The sequence below is a fragment of the Dipodomys ordii genome, unplaced genomic scaffold, assembly GCF_000151885.1.
Source record: "Dipodomys ordii isolate 6190 unplaced genomic scaffold, Dord_2.0 Scaffold78, whole genome shotgun sequence".
Classification (NCBI taxonomy): Eukaryota; Metazoa; Chordata; class Mammalia; order Rodentia; family Heteromyidae; genus Dipodomys; species Dipodomys ordii.
In genome coordinates, this window is record NW_012267294.1 from 4559610 (window position 1) to 4574986 (window position 15377).

Below are 15377 nucleotides of genomic sequence, written 5' to 3' on the forward strand. Positions count from 1 at the left end.
AAAAAAAAAAAAAAAAAAGAAGTGACATCAGAGCCTAGGGTCGTTTTGCTGACTTACAGCCAGATAATTGATAGTCAGGTAATTAACAGTTACAGATGATTATCAGTTTCCGGCAGGTGATTTCCGGTAAGGCTTTATGCTGTCCTTTAAGAAGAGAATATGGTGGGAAGGGAGCTGTTCTCCTGGCAGACCTAACAATAATCTTGATCTAAGGATGGTCCATGCGTAGGTATAGAACTTTATTGTGATAGTCTACAGTTTCTACAAAAGAGGATTCTTTCAATTGTAAAAACAAATTTGATTTTCTTACCGTGTTAGGTCATTTTTTTAATTGAAAATTTACCTTTGTATTCCTTTTTATTATAAATGTAAGCATGAAGTATTCATTCATAATCTCTTGTGGAATATTACAATATTATTGTATAAACATAAATATTTTCAAATTAATTGTATATATTTTGGTTTGGTTAACATATCATATGAGTTTGTGGCATCCTCTGAAATGTTTCTTAAGAAGCCCATAAAACAAATATTCTCATTTTTCATGTTGAAAATGAAAGAGTAGTAGGCCTCTTGCCTACCATGGGTTAAATAACCAGAATTGTAAAAAGAAAAGAGCAAAATGAATAACAACAACAAACAACAAAATCAACAAATAAATAGACTATCCAGAAAATATTTTGATTTACATTGAATAAGCTAATTGATATTAATTAGGAAATTTATAAATTTTGTCTAAAATAAGTATTTACTAAATACATATGATATTGAATTTCATTTGTAATACATTCTCTCGTTTAAATTACAGACAAAATCATAACCAACCCCCAAATAGCCAAACTGATTGCAGAAATACCCAGAGCAGGGATGCTGGAATCTTGTGGAACAAAGAATCTAATTGCTGGTGGAATGTTAGAAACTTCTGAGGTAAGATTAGCTTCATTGTTGGCTTGGATTGCAATGTAGAAGTTGGTGTCATTTTCTACTTTAAAAAGTTCTGGGTTAAATACAAATGTTTCTTTAGAGCCAGCCTCCTTAGGTGTCAGACCAGAAGTATTTACTACTGCAGCATTGTCAAAATCATGCTGGAGATCCTGGAAACATTTACTTATTCTTATAATGTAGTTGGCAGCTGGAAAACAGACAGACAGTTGTGTTGTGAATGAAACCACAAGAACACCTCACCTGGGGGGCACCTATCAGAATGCTCACTATAGTTTAGTTAGAGAATACCAGAGGCAACTTTTGTCTGGTTACATCATTGCTCTTAGTTTAACAAGTGCATGACATTTTAAGATGCATTATGTGATCACAGAAAATTTTCATTCACTATCATTAAGCACTGAGCCTCCCTCCCTGCCAGAATTTAGTTGATACAGAGAAATATACAAAGCTGAATGAGCTTTTTAATTTAGAAAGGGAACACAGGAATGCTCAAGTATGCTTTCTTAAGTTGAAAAAAGAAATATGAGACAGGAGTAAGAGAGAAGATAAAGAAACAGAAGAGTAGGAGCAAAACACAAAAGCTGGAGAATATACTAAGCACAGGACCTAGGGTAGACCTTGACTGGTGATCTCATTCTGTTGGTTTTCTAAGTAATAGAACTTTTTATTTAAACTTTCTAATCTCTAGCTTTTCAAACCTGTAAAACATAGATTTAGTCATTCAGCTCTATCAACTATTTATTGAGTATCTACTACTCCTGTGGCAAGAAGTATAAACATGAAGCACAATTAAATAAGTGATGAATGAATACTTGAAATGTTAACTACAGCTATGACTTTGTTAAGAATGGAAAGAAAGCTGCCTACATAAATGCTTTATCCCACGTTGCTTTTAGAATTCTACCAGAGTCACAGATATAAAAATAATCTTCTAAGCTGGGCGCCGGAGGCTCACGCCTGTTATCCTAGCTACTCAGAAGGCTGAATTCTGAGGATCTCAGGGCAGGAAAGTCCATGAGCCTCTTATCTCCAATAAACCACTAAAAAACCGGAAGTGGCGCTGTGGCTCAAGCAGTAGAGAGCGCTTGCCCTGAGCTGAAGAGCACAAGGACAGCGCCTAGGACCAGAGTTCAAGCCCCACGACCGACAAAAAAAAAACTCCAAAAACTTCTAGCTGGGCTCCAGTGGCTCATGCCTGTAATCCTAGCTACCCAAGAGGCTGAGATCTGAATATCTTGGTTTGAAGCCAGTACAGGCAGGAAACTCTGTGAGGCTGTTACCTCCAATTAACCAGCAAAAAGCCAAAAGTCGAGCTGTGGCTCTAGTGGTAGTGTGCCAGCCTTGAACAAAAAGCTCAGTCACAGTACCCAGGCCCTAGATTCAAGCTCTAGTGCCAGCATACACACACAAAAATTTATCTTCTCATTAAGTATGGTGTCTTACACCTGTAATCCCAGGAGCTTGGGAAATAAAGATCAAAAGAATTTTTTGTTGAAGACCAGCCTACGCATAAACATCTCAACAAGCATGGTAGAACATGTCTGTAATCCAGACTGGAAGAATTGCAGTCCTCTGCCAGTCCAAGTAAGTGGTGCAAGATACTCAAGTGGTAGAATGACTGCCAAGCATGCTTAAATAAATCCCTAATACAACAACAACAGCAATAGAAAAAAAATTTCATGTATGGAAATTTGATGATAGATCTAATGCCACTTTTTTAAGATGAAGAATTTATTTTTTATGTTTTGGGAAGTGATAAGAATATTTTAAGTATGTGGTAAGTTATTTTGGCATTTTTTTCTAAGACAAACTTAACATGTAGTTTCTTTATACATAGCCTTGTTGGTATATTCTACCATTCTGCACATAACCTTGTGTTCCACTGAGGCAAGTCTCCTTGCCTCTCTCTCCCTCTCCCTCTTCTTTCTCACTAAGTTTAATTCAAATATTGTGAAGATTTGCCTTTTTAATTTTAATATTTGGCAGTACTTGGGTTTGAGTTCAGGGTCTTGTACTGTCGAGGCAAATGCTCCACCACTTGAGACATACCACCAGCCTTTGTTTGCTTGTAAGATATTTTTCAGATATTTTAAAAATCTTATTCTTTAAAGTCTAACCAAGACCCATTTCTCATGAAATCTTAGTCAAACATTTCATCTGCCTTGATATTTTCTCCTATGAATGTGCACTGCATGGAATGGCTTTTTCCAAATTTTCTGGCTTAACTTTTCATTCTGATGAGATTGTATTATTCTTGAGAATAAACTTTTTTATATTGCCATTGAGGGTAAACAGTATTGTACTGGTATGTGTTTGATACAAGTAGAGAACTATAAAATATTGGAATTTTATCTACTTATTTTGGGAATTCTAAATCTCATTTTTTTTCTTGCCAAATATGCGTGCTTTTTTTTCTTGTTAATTGGAGATGGAATCTTAACAGACTTCTGCCGAGCTGGCTTCAAACTGTGATCTTCCAGGTTTCAGCTCCTGAGTTGCTCAGATTACAAGTATGAACCACAGGCAACTATCTAAATCTGTATATTTAACAGGTATGGAAACTATGACTGGAGAATCTAAGTGATTCACTCGAGATTATGGAGCTGCTCATCCTCATTTCCTCTTTAAGGTGATGGTCTTGGGGGCTTAAACTCAGGGCCTGGACACTGTCCCAGAGCTTTTTTTGCTCAAGACTAGCACTCTACTATGTGAGTCATAACTCCACTCTGGCTTTGTTTGTTTTTTTTTTCCTCAGTCAATTGGAGATAAGCATCTCATGGAAGCTGGGCGCTGGTGGCTCACGGCTGTAATCCTAGCTACTCAGGAGGCTGAGATCTGAGGATCACGGTTCAAAGCCAGCCCGGGCAGGAGAGACCGTGAGACTCCTATCTCCAATAAACCACCAGAAAACCGGAAGTGGCGCTGTAGCTCAAGTGGTAGAGCACTAGCCTTGAGCTGAAGAGCTGAGGGACAGCGCCCAGGCCCAGAGTTCAAGCCCCACGACCGACCAAAAAAAAAAAAAAAAGAATCTCATGGACATTCCCCTCCTGGGCAGGCTTTGAATGGTGATTCTCAGATCTCAGTCTCCTGATTAGCTAGGATTACAAGAGTGAACCACTAGTACCCAGTTTTAAGATACCCTTATGATGTTTAAGGGTATGTTTAAGGGTAATGTTTGCTAACCACAATTACTCTTTCTGCCCTTCACAAGAAAGAGGAAGGAAGGTTTAAGCACTTATGGTTGTACATGGTGCTATTCTTTCTTCCTCTGTGCCCTCAAGTAACACATCACTCCTTTTAGTTTCTGTAATCAACACAAAGGACATTTCATAAGAGCCAGTCTTCCACTGAAGACTCCATCTTTACTGAATTGAATTTAGAACTAAATATTTGATTAGATGACTTCCTTCCTGGCTTTTTTTCTGTGGCAATACTATTTTTTTTGCTAGTCCTGGGACTTGAACTCAGGGCCTGGGCACTGTCCCTGAGCCTCTCTCTGCTCAAGGCTAGTGCTTTACCACTTGAGCCACAGTGTCACTTCTGGCTTTTTCTGTTTATGTGGTACTGAGGACTTGAACCCAGGGATTCATGCATGTTAGGCAAGTACTCTATCACTAAGCCACATTCCCAGCCCCAAATACTAATATTTTATTTGATTCTGCCTAGTATGGGTCATGAGAAAGTGAGTCATGATCATGAGAAAATGATGTATTTCAGAAGTGGTTATAGTGAGAGTTTTCAAAATTGAAGCACAAATAATCTATATGTGGATGTTCTGTGTTTCTTTTGGCTTATGAAAGGTCTTTTGATTTTTAAAAAATAGTGCCAAAACAAATATGGCTTTGAAAATTCTATCTAGTAAGTGAGATGCCATTATCATTCCAGGTCTTAGCAGTATGACATGACTTGTCTAGTCATGTGTCTTTTATACCCAATTGACTTAATAGGGATAGTTTCTAGGAACCTCATACTGTTTGAAACTCAATGACAAATGAATAAAATTATATAAGTACAGAAATGCTTAGAAAAATAATTTCCCATGCCAGAGATAGAAAGCTGTTATTCAGGCCTCCCCAATTAAGTTTAGGATGGTTCAAACTCAGAAAAGCAGTTTGTACCATGGAATATGACAAGAATGGGTTAGAATTCTGGATTATAGATATAACTTGGCCCAATTTCTATCTCTTGGTCTTTCATTTTTCACATCTGAAAACAAATGAATAATGGCCCAGGTAGACACTCCACAAATGTTATTTATAAATGAGACATTAGAAAATTCTTAGTAAATTTCTTTTACAAAATGTAAAATATCAAGCTTACCTTTGCCTTTATCAAGGGTACTGCCAGGGGCAGTCCATGAAAGGTGAACATGATCTCCTTGAACCTCAGCCTCCAAGTCTGTGATTTTACTGGGTGGGAACAAAGGAGCATTGTTACCAGCAGGAGGAGCTCCTGATACAGTGAATGACCCTCCTGAAGTTAGTCGGCTGAAATCTTCCAGTTGAGCTTCTGCCAAATCTTCTTTAACTTCAGGTCTGGGTGGGTTCAGTACAATTTCACCTACCCCAAAAGAGTAATCATGTAACTTTTCATATTGTCATGTGGATACTTCATCTTGTAGAGGGGTAAGTTAAAACTTAATGGCAGACACAGAAAAGTGACAATTTTTAGTGAAAAAACCCTCTTGTTTTAGTATAACTTTGAAATGAATGAGGAGATATTATGTTATGTTAAACCATCTTTGATCTTTATTAACTGCTTGACTAGAAATTTTTTGAGGGCAAAGATCCTTTTGAACTCAGGGTCCCATTCTTACTGGCTAGGCACTGTATCACTTAAGCTATGCTTCAGAGCTTCTGGGCTTCCTTATGTTCTTTTCTGGATATGGTATCAAGGTTTCTACCCAGGCAAGCCTGGGCCTGCAAGCTTCCTATTGAGGCTCCCACAGATGCCCATCATGCCCTTCATTTTGTTGTATGGAGGTCTCAGGAATTTTTTGCCCCAGCTTGCCTGGTATTGCAACAATCCTGCCAATCTTCTCTTCCAGAGTAGCTGGTATGACTAGTGTGAGACATGAGCCTGGTTCAAGGATTATGTGTCATTCATCTTTGTAGCAAGCATCTTCTATAGTGCTGGCCTCATACCAGATGCTCAGTCCTAAATTTTTCATTGTAATTGAAATGAACCAGGGTAGATGTTAACAAAACATGTGACAACCTATTTTATACTCAACCCAATAGTATGTATGTAATTTGGAAACGGAGAAGTTGAATACATAATTATATTCTTGACTCTTCCATAGTACATAAAATTTTCCATGTTTGCCACATGCAATGTACAAAAACATGTGACTCATTTCAATTTTAATGCTACTTACCATTTACAACATAGCCGGGTATGTACAGAGACTTGTTCTGTCGTCTTAAACTCCGTCTAGCTGTGTGATTTCTTGCCTGAACATGAACTTTTAAACTGTATCTACCATCTCCATTGTATTCCATAAAATATCTGGAGTAGATGCCATCATTTTTTATAGTATCAGCACCTTAACATTCAAATGTAATAATTAGTTATCCAGTAAATAAAAATGGCTGTTGTATCTATCCCTGAACAGTAGTGATATCAGCAGTTTGGGGGATAGCATAGCATAAGGTATGTGAACCCTAAAATCAAATTGTTCGCATTCAAACCTTGGCTTAGCCACATGCTAATCCTTTCATACTGGAAACAGTCTAATTGATGATCAATTTATGTTAATTGTTATTATTTTATAAAAGAAACTTATCAAAAAGAAAACATAACTAGCTGGGGAAGTTATAGGTGAAACACTAAGAAAACTGGAGGAGGATTGTATTCATACATTCCATGGGAAACGTAAAATTGTTTTTGAGATTAAAATAAAATAAATGTGTTTGATTTTGCTTTGTCAGGCTGAGTAAAAGTTTAGAAACATTATAACTTTAAAATATGATTTATATGCATATATATGTTATGACTTCATGCAATCCTCTTGGAAGTGTTTTAAGTTCAATAAAGTTGAAGCAGATGCTAGTTACCTGCACCATTGTCCCAGAGTTCCAATGTTATTTGATATCCATCTTCAGTCTCTATCGTGGCTGTTACATTAACTCCCAGCACAGGCATAAACCCTTGACTGACCCGTGCATAAACAATTATTGGGCTAGGGTATTGTGCTGTATTTCGACTCATGTGAGCAACTGCAATTATTGGAAGTACAGAAGGATTTCTTGCTCTAGTGGTCATTGTCACCGATAGCAATTGAGGTTGGGCTTGCTTATTTAAAAGGCTGTAAGTCCAAGTACCTGTCTGAAAAAAAAAAAAAAAACTTTTTAAGAGCCTGGATAATATTACTCTTTCCAGCTAGTGCCAGTGGCTCACACCTGTAGTCCTCGCTACTCAGGAGGCTGAGATCTGAGGATCATGGTTTGAAGCCAGCCTGGGTAGGAAAGTCTGTGAGATTCTTATCTCCAATTAAATCACAGAAAAATCCAGAAGTCATACAGTGGCTCATGTGATAGAATGATAGCCCTGAGCAAAAAGGGAGTCAAGGACAGTGCCCAGGCCCATATTTCAAACTTTAGGACCAGGAAAAACAAAATAAAACAAAAACAAAAAAACCCTGTTTTCTTGGGATATAAACTTATTTAGAAATATAAAGAGTTCATATATGTATATATTTATACATAGGTACATATGTGTGTATGCCTAGCTGTGCTTATATATACATATACATATATATACACCTATGTGTGTGTTGAGATTTCATCTATATAAGTGTTTATTCTCAAGCTACACCCCCTCCCCGTCCCAATATTGATTTTTAAAACTGATTTTTACAAACTAATAAATATGGATGTAAATTACTACATATTCAAATTATTTTTATTATGACAGATTACCATTTTTAATATTGACAATGTAGAAGACATTGTATTTTTAAGGTAGTAATTAATAAAAACATGGTGATAATAAAATATAGTTACCTCTGCAATGCCTGGTATGTGAAAACGAGAAGATCGAATATTTAGCTTATGTTCTTTGAATTCTGGGGTATTATATTGTTTTCCTTTTGGATCTTGGAGAATAATTTGTGGTTTCTGTATTGTCCAGGTAACAACAAAGAATGTGTCTCTTCCAATGGTGCTGTCTACAGACACTGTGCCATTGGCCCATGTCTTCCCTTTGACATTTAGAATTTTGCTCTCCAACTGGTACATAAATAAGAGGAAACATATAAATCCACTTGTTATTCATTTTGGCAACACTTGGGCTTGAACTCAGGGCTTTATACTTGTTAGGTAGGTACTCTACCACTACACCAAATTTCCATTACTACTGTCTGGCATTGGTTATTTTGAGATTGGCTTTTTACCTATGCCTGTGCCTGAACCATGATTCTCCTATTTTATGCTTTTTGTTATAGTTGGGATGACAGTCATTTATCTCCAACATCCAGTTTATTCAATTGAGATTGAATCGTGGGAACTTTTTTTGCCAAGATTGCTCAGATTATAAATCTTCCTAATCTCAGCCTGTCTCGTAGTTAGCATCACAGGTATGAACCACTACACTCAAACCTATTTGTTTTCTCATAGATAATGTAACCTTAAAGCTTATTAGATATGTTATAAAAATGAAATTTAAAACTAATTTTAGTTAGTTCCTAATGAACCACCTGCTTATTTTCTAAATGGGTTAAAAACATACCAAGAACTAAGGAAAAAGCTAAGAAAAAAAATACAAATTGATCTATTGCAGACAATAGTGTAGAAGTTAAAGAAGAGAGAGATAGCTTGGCACTGGTGGCTCATGCCTCCTAGATACTCAGGAGGCTGAGATCTGAGGATCATAGTTCAAAGCCAGCCTAGGCAGGAACGTCAGTGAGACTCTTATCTCCAATAAAACAGCAGAAAAACAGAAGTGGCTCTGTGGCTTGAGTGGTAGAGCGCTAGCCTAGAGCTGAAAAACTGAGGGTCAGCACCCAGGCCATAGTTCAAGCCCCTCGACAAACAAAAAACAAAAAAAGAGAGAGATTAGAATAGAATTTAAAATTTATTTTAAAGATTTCAACCTAAAATAACAAAGAATTAAAGAAGTTTTTCAAGAGTATATATAAAGACTAGAAGCAAGATAAAAAGTGGTTGTGACATGGAAAAGCAATTTCAGAAAGGATGTTTTTCTGCACAACTGAAATACTTTTTAGCACAGAATTATTTATTAGATAAAAAGTTAATAACTAGCATAATAGGAAGTAATTGCAACTGTGAGAAAGTAAAGAGTTTTCTTAATATACTAACCTGAATAGCCTGCTCAGAAATGTTACCACTTCTTGATGAAATTCTGCTGAATGCATCAATAAGCCCATTTATGTCTTTATTGGCATAAAAACGAAGCCCTCCTAAAATGAAGTTTTCAATGGGGAAATATATTTGTTTGCTGTTGTCAATATGTCAATAAGCTTTAAAGTCTAACATTTCTCTTTAAAATGTACAAAAGATAGATTTGTAAGAACCTCATGGACTTTCTGGAATCTGTCTCTTAAATAAAATCCAATAATATCTAAACTTTGTTCAAAAATAAATAATGCAAATAAGAATAATGACAAAATTTACAGAATAAGTCACTTCATTTTAAAAAATTCATCCATTGTTAAATGAAAGTACATGTCAAATTTTTAAAGCTTGTCTAATTACTAAATATCTTATAAAAATAAATTTAAAACAGTTCTTAATGAACTAGCTGCTTATTTTCTAGATGGGTCAAAACATAACAAGAACTTAGAGAATGAATGCTAAGAAAAAATACAAATTGATTCAGTATAGAAAGTAAATAATATAGGAGTCAAGGAAGAGAGAGATTACTTACTTAGGTGTGAGAAGTTAGACTAGATTAGAGAGGGCAGGAATTAACACAAATGAGTTCCAGAAATATGACAATCAGTATCAGAAAGGCCAGCTGAAAGGGTGTTGAAGATGTCCAGGCAGAATTTTGTAAGGGCTGGATTAGGATGCATGGAACTGGATACAAAGGGGAAAATGCATAAATATTCTCCACTCATATTTAGTGAGATTTGGAGGGAACAGTGAAGGCCGAATTAGCAATCAAGACTCCAATGACAGCCTTAAGCAAATCATTTGTAGTCAGGTCTACCATTTCCTTATCTAAAAAACAAGAATGTCTAAACCCTTACTCTGAGATTGAATTTTGGAATTGTGTAATAACTTTAGACGTGCAATTGAGTAACAATAAAAGAACTTTGTTTAGTGTATATTGACAGTGTTGTAAGGAATGAATGAAAACAGTAAGAAGCTTTATATGAAGAAGTGAAAGAAAGGGAAAATAATTTAATTTGAAGGAGAAAAGACAAAATTCATTTTATGATAGGCAATTTTTGAACAACTTTACAGCTCTGGGGAAAGCTTTCTAAGAATGTGTTGTTGTTTAATATAAAATGATGCTCCAAAGCGTTACCTGTTATATTTGACAGGGTTTCCAGTTCTTTGGCAGCTTTAGGCCCCAGAGCAATGGTGTGGATGATCGCACCACTTTGTTTGACCTCCTCAAAGCATTGGCTTATGTTTTTATCTTCTCCATCTGTCAGTAATATAATTTCAGAACCAGAAGTAGTCTGGTTACTGGAGGTAATTACCTGATAGTTAAAAATTAGATTATTAGTTACACAATATCATTTCAGTTGTAACTAAGAACCAACTTGTTATTTTAGTCAGAATTTTTAGTATAATGCATTTAGAGTAAACAAAAGGAAACTTTTCATATTACCATATTGAATTTGCCAATTCAGGCTTGAATTGGCAAATGGAAATGAGTGTAATAAAAATTTTCAGAGAGCTGCTTACCACTTCTAACAATTTCAAGTATACATATTCCCTCTACTGAAGAAATAAAGAATAAAGCACATAGAATAATTCCTGTCACATAGTAAGTATTTAGTGAGTATTAACTGTCATCCTAGGAGATACGTAGGAATATCTTTTTAATACATTTAACTTAGTCACAACTAAAGAATCTTAGGATTTACCAGGAAAAAAACCCCTGACTTGACATGAGGAAGGAAGTTCATAATTTTATCATTATTATAAACATTTATTCTCATTTTTCCTGAGATCTTGTACCAAGAGTATTAGTTAAGTGCTTTGGTGTTAGATAACTAGAGAATAAATTACATTTCTGCCATTTACTAAATAGAATAGTCTTCAGTCTTTGTGAAGAGTTAAAATTATACATATACACACACCACCCACACACACAGTTTCTCCATCTGTTAGTAATACGATGCTGGAGCTGGGAGTAGTTTGGTTACTGGAGATAGTTGCTTGGTAGTAAAAAGCTGAGTTTTTAATTACATAATGTCATTGTGATCATAGGGATTGAACTCAGGGCCTGGGTGCTGTCCCTAAAAGCTTTTTTTTTTTTCTTAAAAAAACTGTATTTTTTTTCTTTTCTTGTAACTGGGGATTGAACCTAGGACACTGCAGTTGCTAGGCAAATGCTTTGTCACTTAGCTACAACTCAGCCCCATAATCATCATATACAAACACACACAAATTATATATAGTTACTCTAAACCTCACTTTCCTTGCATGCAGAGTGGGCATAATAATATTACCTAATTTACAAAATAGTAGTAAGGATATAAAGCATTTAGCATAGACAATAATGTATGTAGTCAAAACATGTTAGTTATTGTTATGCTTTTGTAAGTAAAATGCTTATACATTGAGGTGGTTTTATTATGTAAGTATTTAACATCTATTTATGACTTTGACTGTGGATTGAAATAATCTATTATGACTTGTTAATGACTTGTCTTGATCAGATCAGAATATTACTAAAGAGAAACTTATGAATTCATGACTTTTTTCAAAAGTACAATGCGAAAATGAAAAACAAGAGTAAATGGCAAATATTTAATTTTTTTAACCTGGAATCCTTCTTTGAGTCCACTGCAAATTGAAGTTCCACCACTAGCATTTTGTGGCAGGTTTCCAGTGATGTTTTGGTAAGCGTTGCCATCACCTATTCTTGTTAGATTATTTTTAGTTTTAGCAATACTGTCAAAGACAACCATCCCAACCAGAGATCCTCTTTCAATGACTTGAATTAAGTATAGTTCTGCTGCTTGATTCAACCGAATAAGACGGTCTTCCTATAAAAAAAAAAAGTGTAAATAATTCCCAAGTCACTTCAGATCTTGACAGATTAATGAAAGATAGTCATTGGCGATACATCACAACAATAATAAGTTGATATATTTTAAAATGTAGCTCCATTTTATTAAAAAATTAAAAATTCTAATCAGCCACTGGTGGCTCCTGAACACTAACTATTCAGGAAACTGAGATCTAGAAGACTGCAGTTCAAGTCCAGCATGGCAGAAAGCCCAAGACACTCCATCTTCAAAATAAAGCAAAAGCCAGGCAGAAGACAAGCCTCAAGCAATAGAGTGCTAGCCAAAATAAAAACAAGCTAAGAGACCATGAGGCCCTGATTTCAAACCCAATACTAACAAAATAAACAAATGAGAATGTTTTAAAAGCCATCATTATATTTGAAAGTCTTAAAAATCGATGTGCTTGGTACATGACAGCTGTATATTCAAGAATATTACCTAAGGAAATAATTTTAGATGTAGCTTTTAGTTGTAGTAAGTTGAAAACTTTTAAAAGGTCCAATGAGATCATTTGACTAAATTATAGTATGCATCTATAAAAAGCCTTTAAATACTATGTCATAGAATGATTTTTACATATATAAAAGATAATCATATTGATTTATTTATTTTATTATTATTTGGGGGATTGGTCCTGGGGCTTGAACTCAGGGCCTGGGCACTGTCCCTGAGATTTTTTTCATTTCCCTCCAGCCTAGCATTCTACCACTTGGACCATAGTTCCATTTCTGGGCTTTTTTTGGTGGTTAATTGGAGATAAGAGTCTCAGGGACTAAAAAAAAAAAAAAAAGGAAGTGGCGCTGTAGCTCAAGTGGTAGAGTGCTCACCTTGAGCTGAAGAGCTGAAGGACAGTGCCCAGGCCCAGAGTTCAAGCCCCACGACTGAAAAAAAAAAAAAAAAAGAGTCTCAGGGACTGTCATACCTAGGCTGGCTTCACACCACTGTCCTCAAATTTCATCCTCCTGAGTAGCTAGGATTAAAGCTGTGAGCCACCAGAGCCCAACTATCATCACACTTTTGAAAAAGAAAAATAAATACATTGGCAAAAATAAACTAGAATATCAGGTTGGATAGTGGAATTCGTTTTTATTTTTTCTCTTTGTTCTAATTCTTCTAGTTAGTTAAAGATTAAAAAGTAAAAATCATCCATAATTGTATAGCCTTAATATAACAGTCACTTTATATTATATATTTAATGTTATATATATTTAGTAGGTTATCTTCTAGTACTTTTTTTTTTTCTGGTTTTTTTTGAACTCTGGGCCTGGGTGCTGTCCCTGTGCTCTTTAGCTCAAGGCGAGCACTCTACTGCTTAAGCCACAGGGCCACTTCCGGTTTTCTAGTGGCTTACTGGAGATAAGAGTCTCTTGGACTTTCCTGCCTGGGCTGGCTTTGAACCATGATCCTCAGATCTCAGCCTCCTGAGTAGCTCAGATTACAGGCGCGAGCCACCGGCGCCTGGCTCTTCTAGTACTTTTTACATAAAATTACTGTGCTAAAATTTATTAGAGCATAAATTATGTGTTAGTTAGCCTCTTAGGACTAGCCTTAATAATTTTAAGAATGTTAGCAAAAGACTGACTTACTGCACGCATGCTTCCAGATTTATCCAGTACCAAGCAGACCACTCGTTGTTTGGACTTGAGCAATGAAAATGCAGGGTGAGGTGGCATTTTCATTGCTGTGATGGGAGATGCATTCTGAAAATCCTCAGACTCTTGGACTACATCCCAAATGCTTCTGTGATTGCACATTTTGTTATGTAGGTTTGGAGCTTCTGTATTGTGTGTTTTTTTGGTACAAAATTCAGTCACCTGCAAAATAATCAGAACATTAGACATATCAATAATTTGGAAGCATTATCTTTTCCAACCAAATGTGTGCTGAGCTGCTATGTAAAGCAAGAACACTGTGAAATCGATATTTTAATTCTGATAAAGAACTAAATCAGATGTAATTGTTATCCCACAGTGATGCAACCTAAAAATGACAAGTTATGTTTCACTACCAACCATATATCTCTTAACACACCTGTTGTTATATTTTGAACTTTGTATATTTAAATAGAATGCTTCAGGTCAAACATTAGCTTTTTTTTTTGTCGGTCATGGGGCCTAAATTCTGGGCCTGGGTGCTGTTCCCCAGCTCTTCAGCTCAAGGCTAGCTTTCTACCACTTGAGCCACAGCACCACTTCCAGCTTTTTCTGCTTATGTGGTGCTGTGGAATCAAACCCAGGGCCTCATGCATAAGGCAAGCACTCTACCACTGAACCACATTCCCAGCCCTCAAACATGTGGACAAGCATATGTATTTTTTATATTATTTTATAATAGTTGATGCACTGTAATGAGAATACATAGAAATAATAGAAAATCTAGAATGCCAGCTTTCTAAAGCTCCATTATAGATTGCTCTAGAAAAACAGTGTCTAAAACCTGGAAGAAGGTATGGAGGTAGTTAGACTAGACACCAAATCCAATAGGAGTCAATGGAGAAGGATTTTCTAAGAATTCATTATGTCACTTCACTGAGAAGGATACACTGTCACCATTGAAGAAAAGTAAGAAAGGATGACACAATTCCCAGGCATATCCTGACAGGGGCTGGAGAGAATGGGATCTAGTTAATGGTATGAGTAAATTTCCTTCTTCTCTGCTGGTACACATATCATAATAGAAAATCTATTTCTTAATTCATTTTTTCCTAAACTTTTCTTTGTAAGACAGGAAAGAGAAGGTACTTACAGAATCAAGATTTTGCATGAACATTATGGAGTCCTTTGTAGTCTGGGATTTGTCTGGAATAAATGTACATTTTGCCTCATACAACCCTGTCTGTAAGTCACGCCGACAAGGCCTTGTTACACAGCTTCCTCCCTGGCAATCATTGAAAACCACATTCCTGCCAGTAATAGCAGTGGAACATCTGTGATGAAAGAGTTAGATTGCATTTAGAAATGAAGACTAAGTGAATGAAGAATAAAGACCAGCATCCTAAAATCTTTATTTCAGTGGCAACTGCTATAGCTCATATATCATAATGTTTACACCTATTTGGTTTTTATTTCAATAAGAGCAGTCTTTTTGATTCCTATCCACTAATATTCATTGCTTATCACTGTGATAAATAAATGCACTCTTTTTTGGGGGGGAGGGTCCGGTTGTAGGGCCTGAACTCTGGGCCTGGGCGCTGTCCCTCAGCTCTTCAGCTCAAGGCTAG

The 15377-nt window shown here is 36.0% G+C and overlaps 1 protein-coding gene across 1 annotated transcript in view; it reads right to left on the minus strand.

The window, feature by feature from the left end:
* Positions 1 to 15377, minus strand: part of LOC105991873 (epithelial chloride channel protein-like) — a 41307-nt gene that overhangs the window by 20776 nt on the left and 5154 nt on the right. Inside the window, exons 5-14 of the mRNA XM_013024616.1 lie at positions 14903 to 15083; positions 13744 to 13971; positions 11909 to 12133; positions 10438 to 10615; positions 9264 to 9364; positions 7950 to 8174; positions 7002 to 7272; positions 6323 to 6490; positions 5266 to 5505; positions 807 to 1132 (exon numbers count right to left, since the gene is read on the minus strand). Of these exons, the coding sequence (XP_012880070.1) occupies positions 807 to 1132; positions 5266 to 5505; positions 6323 to 6490; positions 7002 to 7272; positions 7950 to 8174; positions 9264 to 9364; positions 10438 to 10615; positions 11909 to 12133; positions 13744 to 13971; positions 14903 to 15083 (2143 nt within the window). The remainder of the gene's footprint in view (positions 1 to 806; positions 1133 to 5265; positions 5506 to 6322; positions 6491 to 7001; positions 7273 to 7949; positions 8175 to 9263; positions 9365 to 10437; positions 10616 to 11908; positions 12134 to 13743; positions 13972 to 14902; positions 15084 to 15377) is intronic.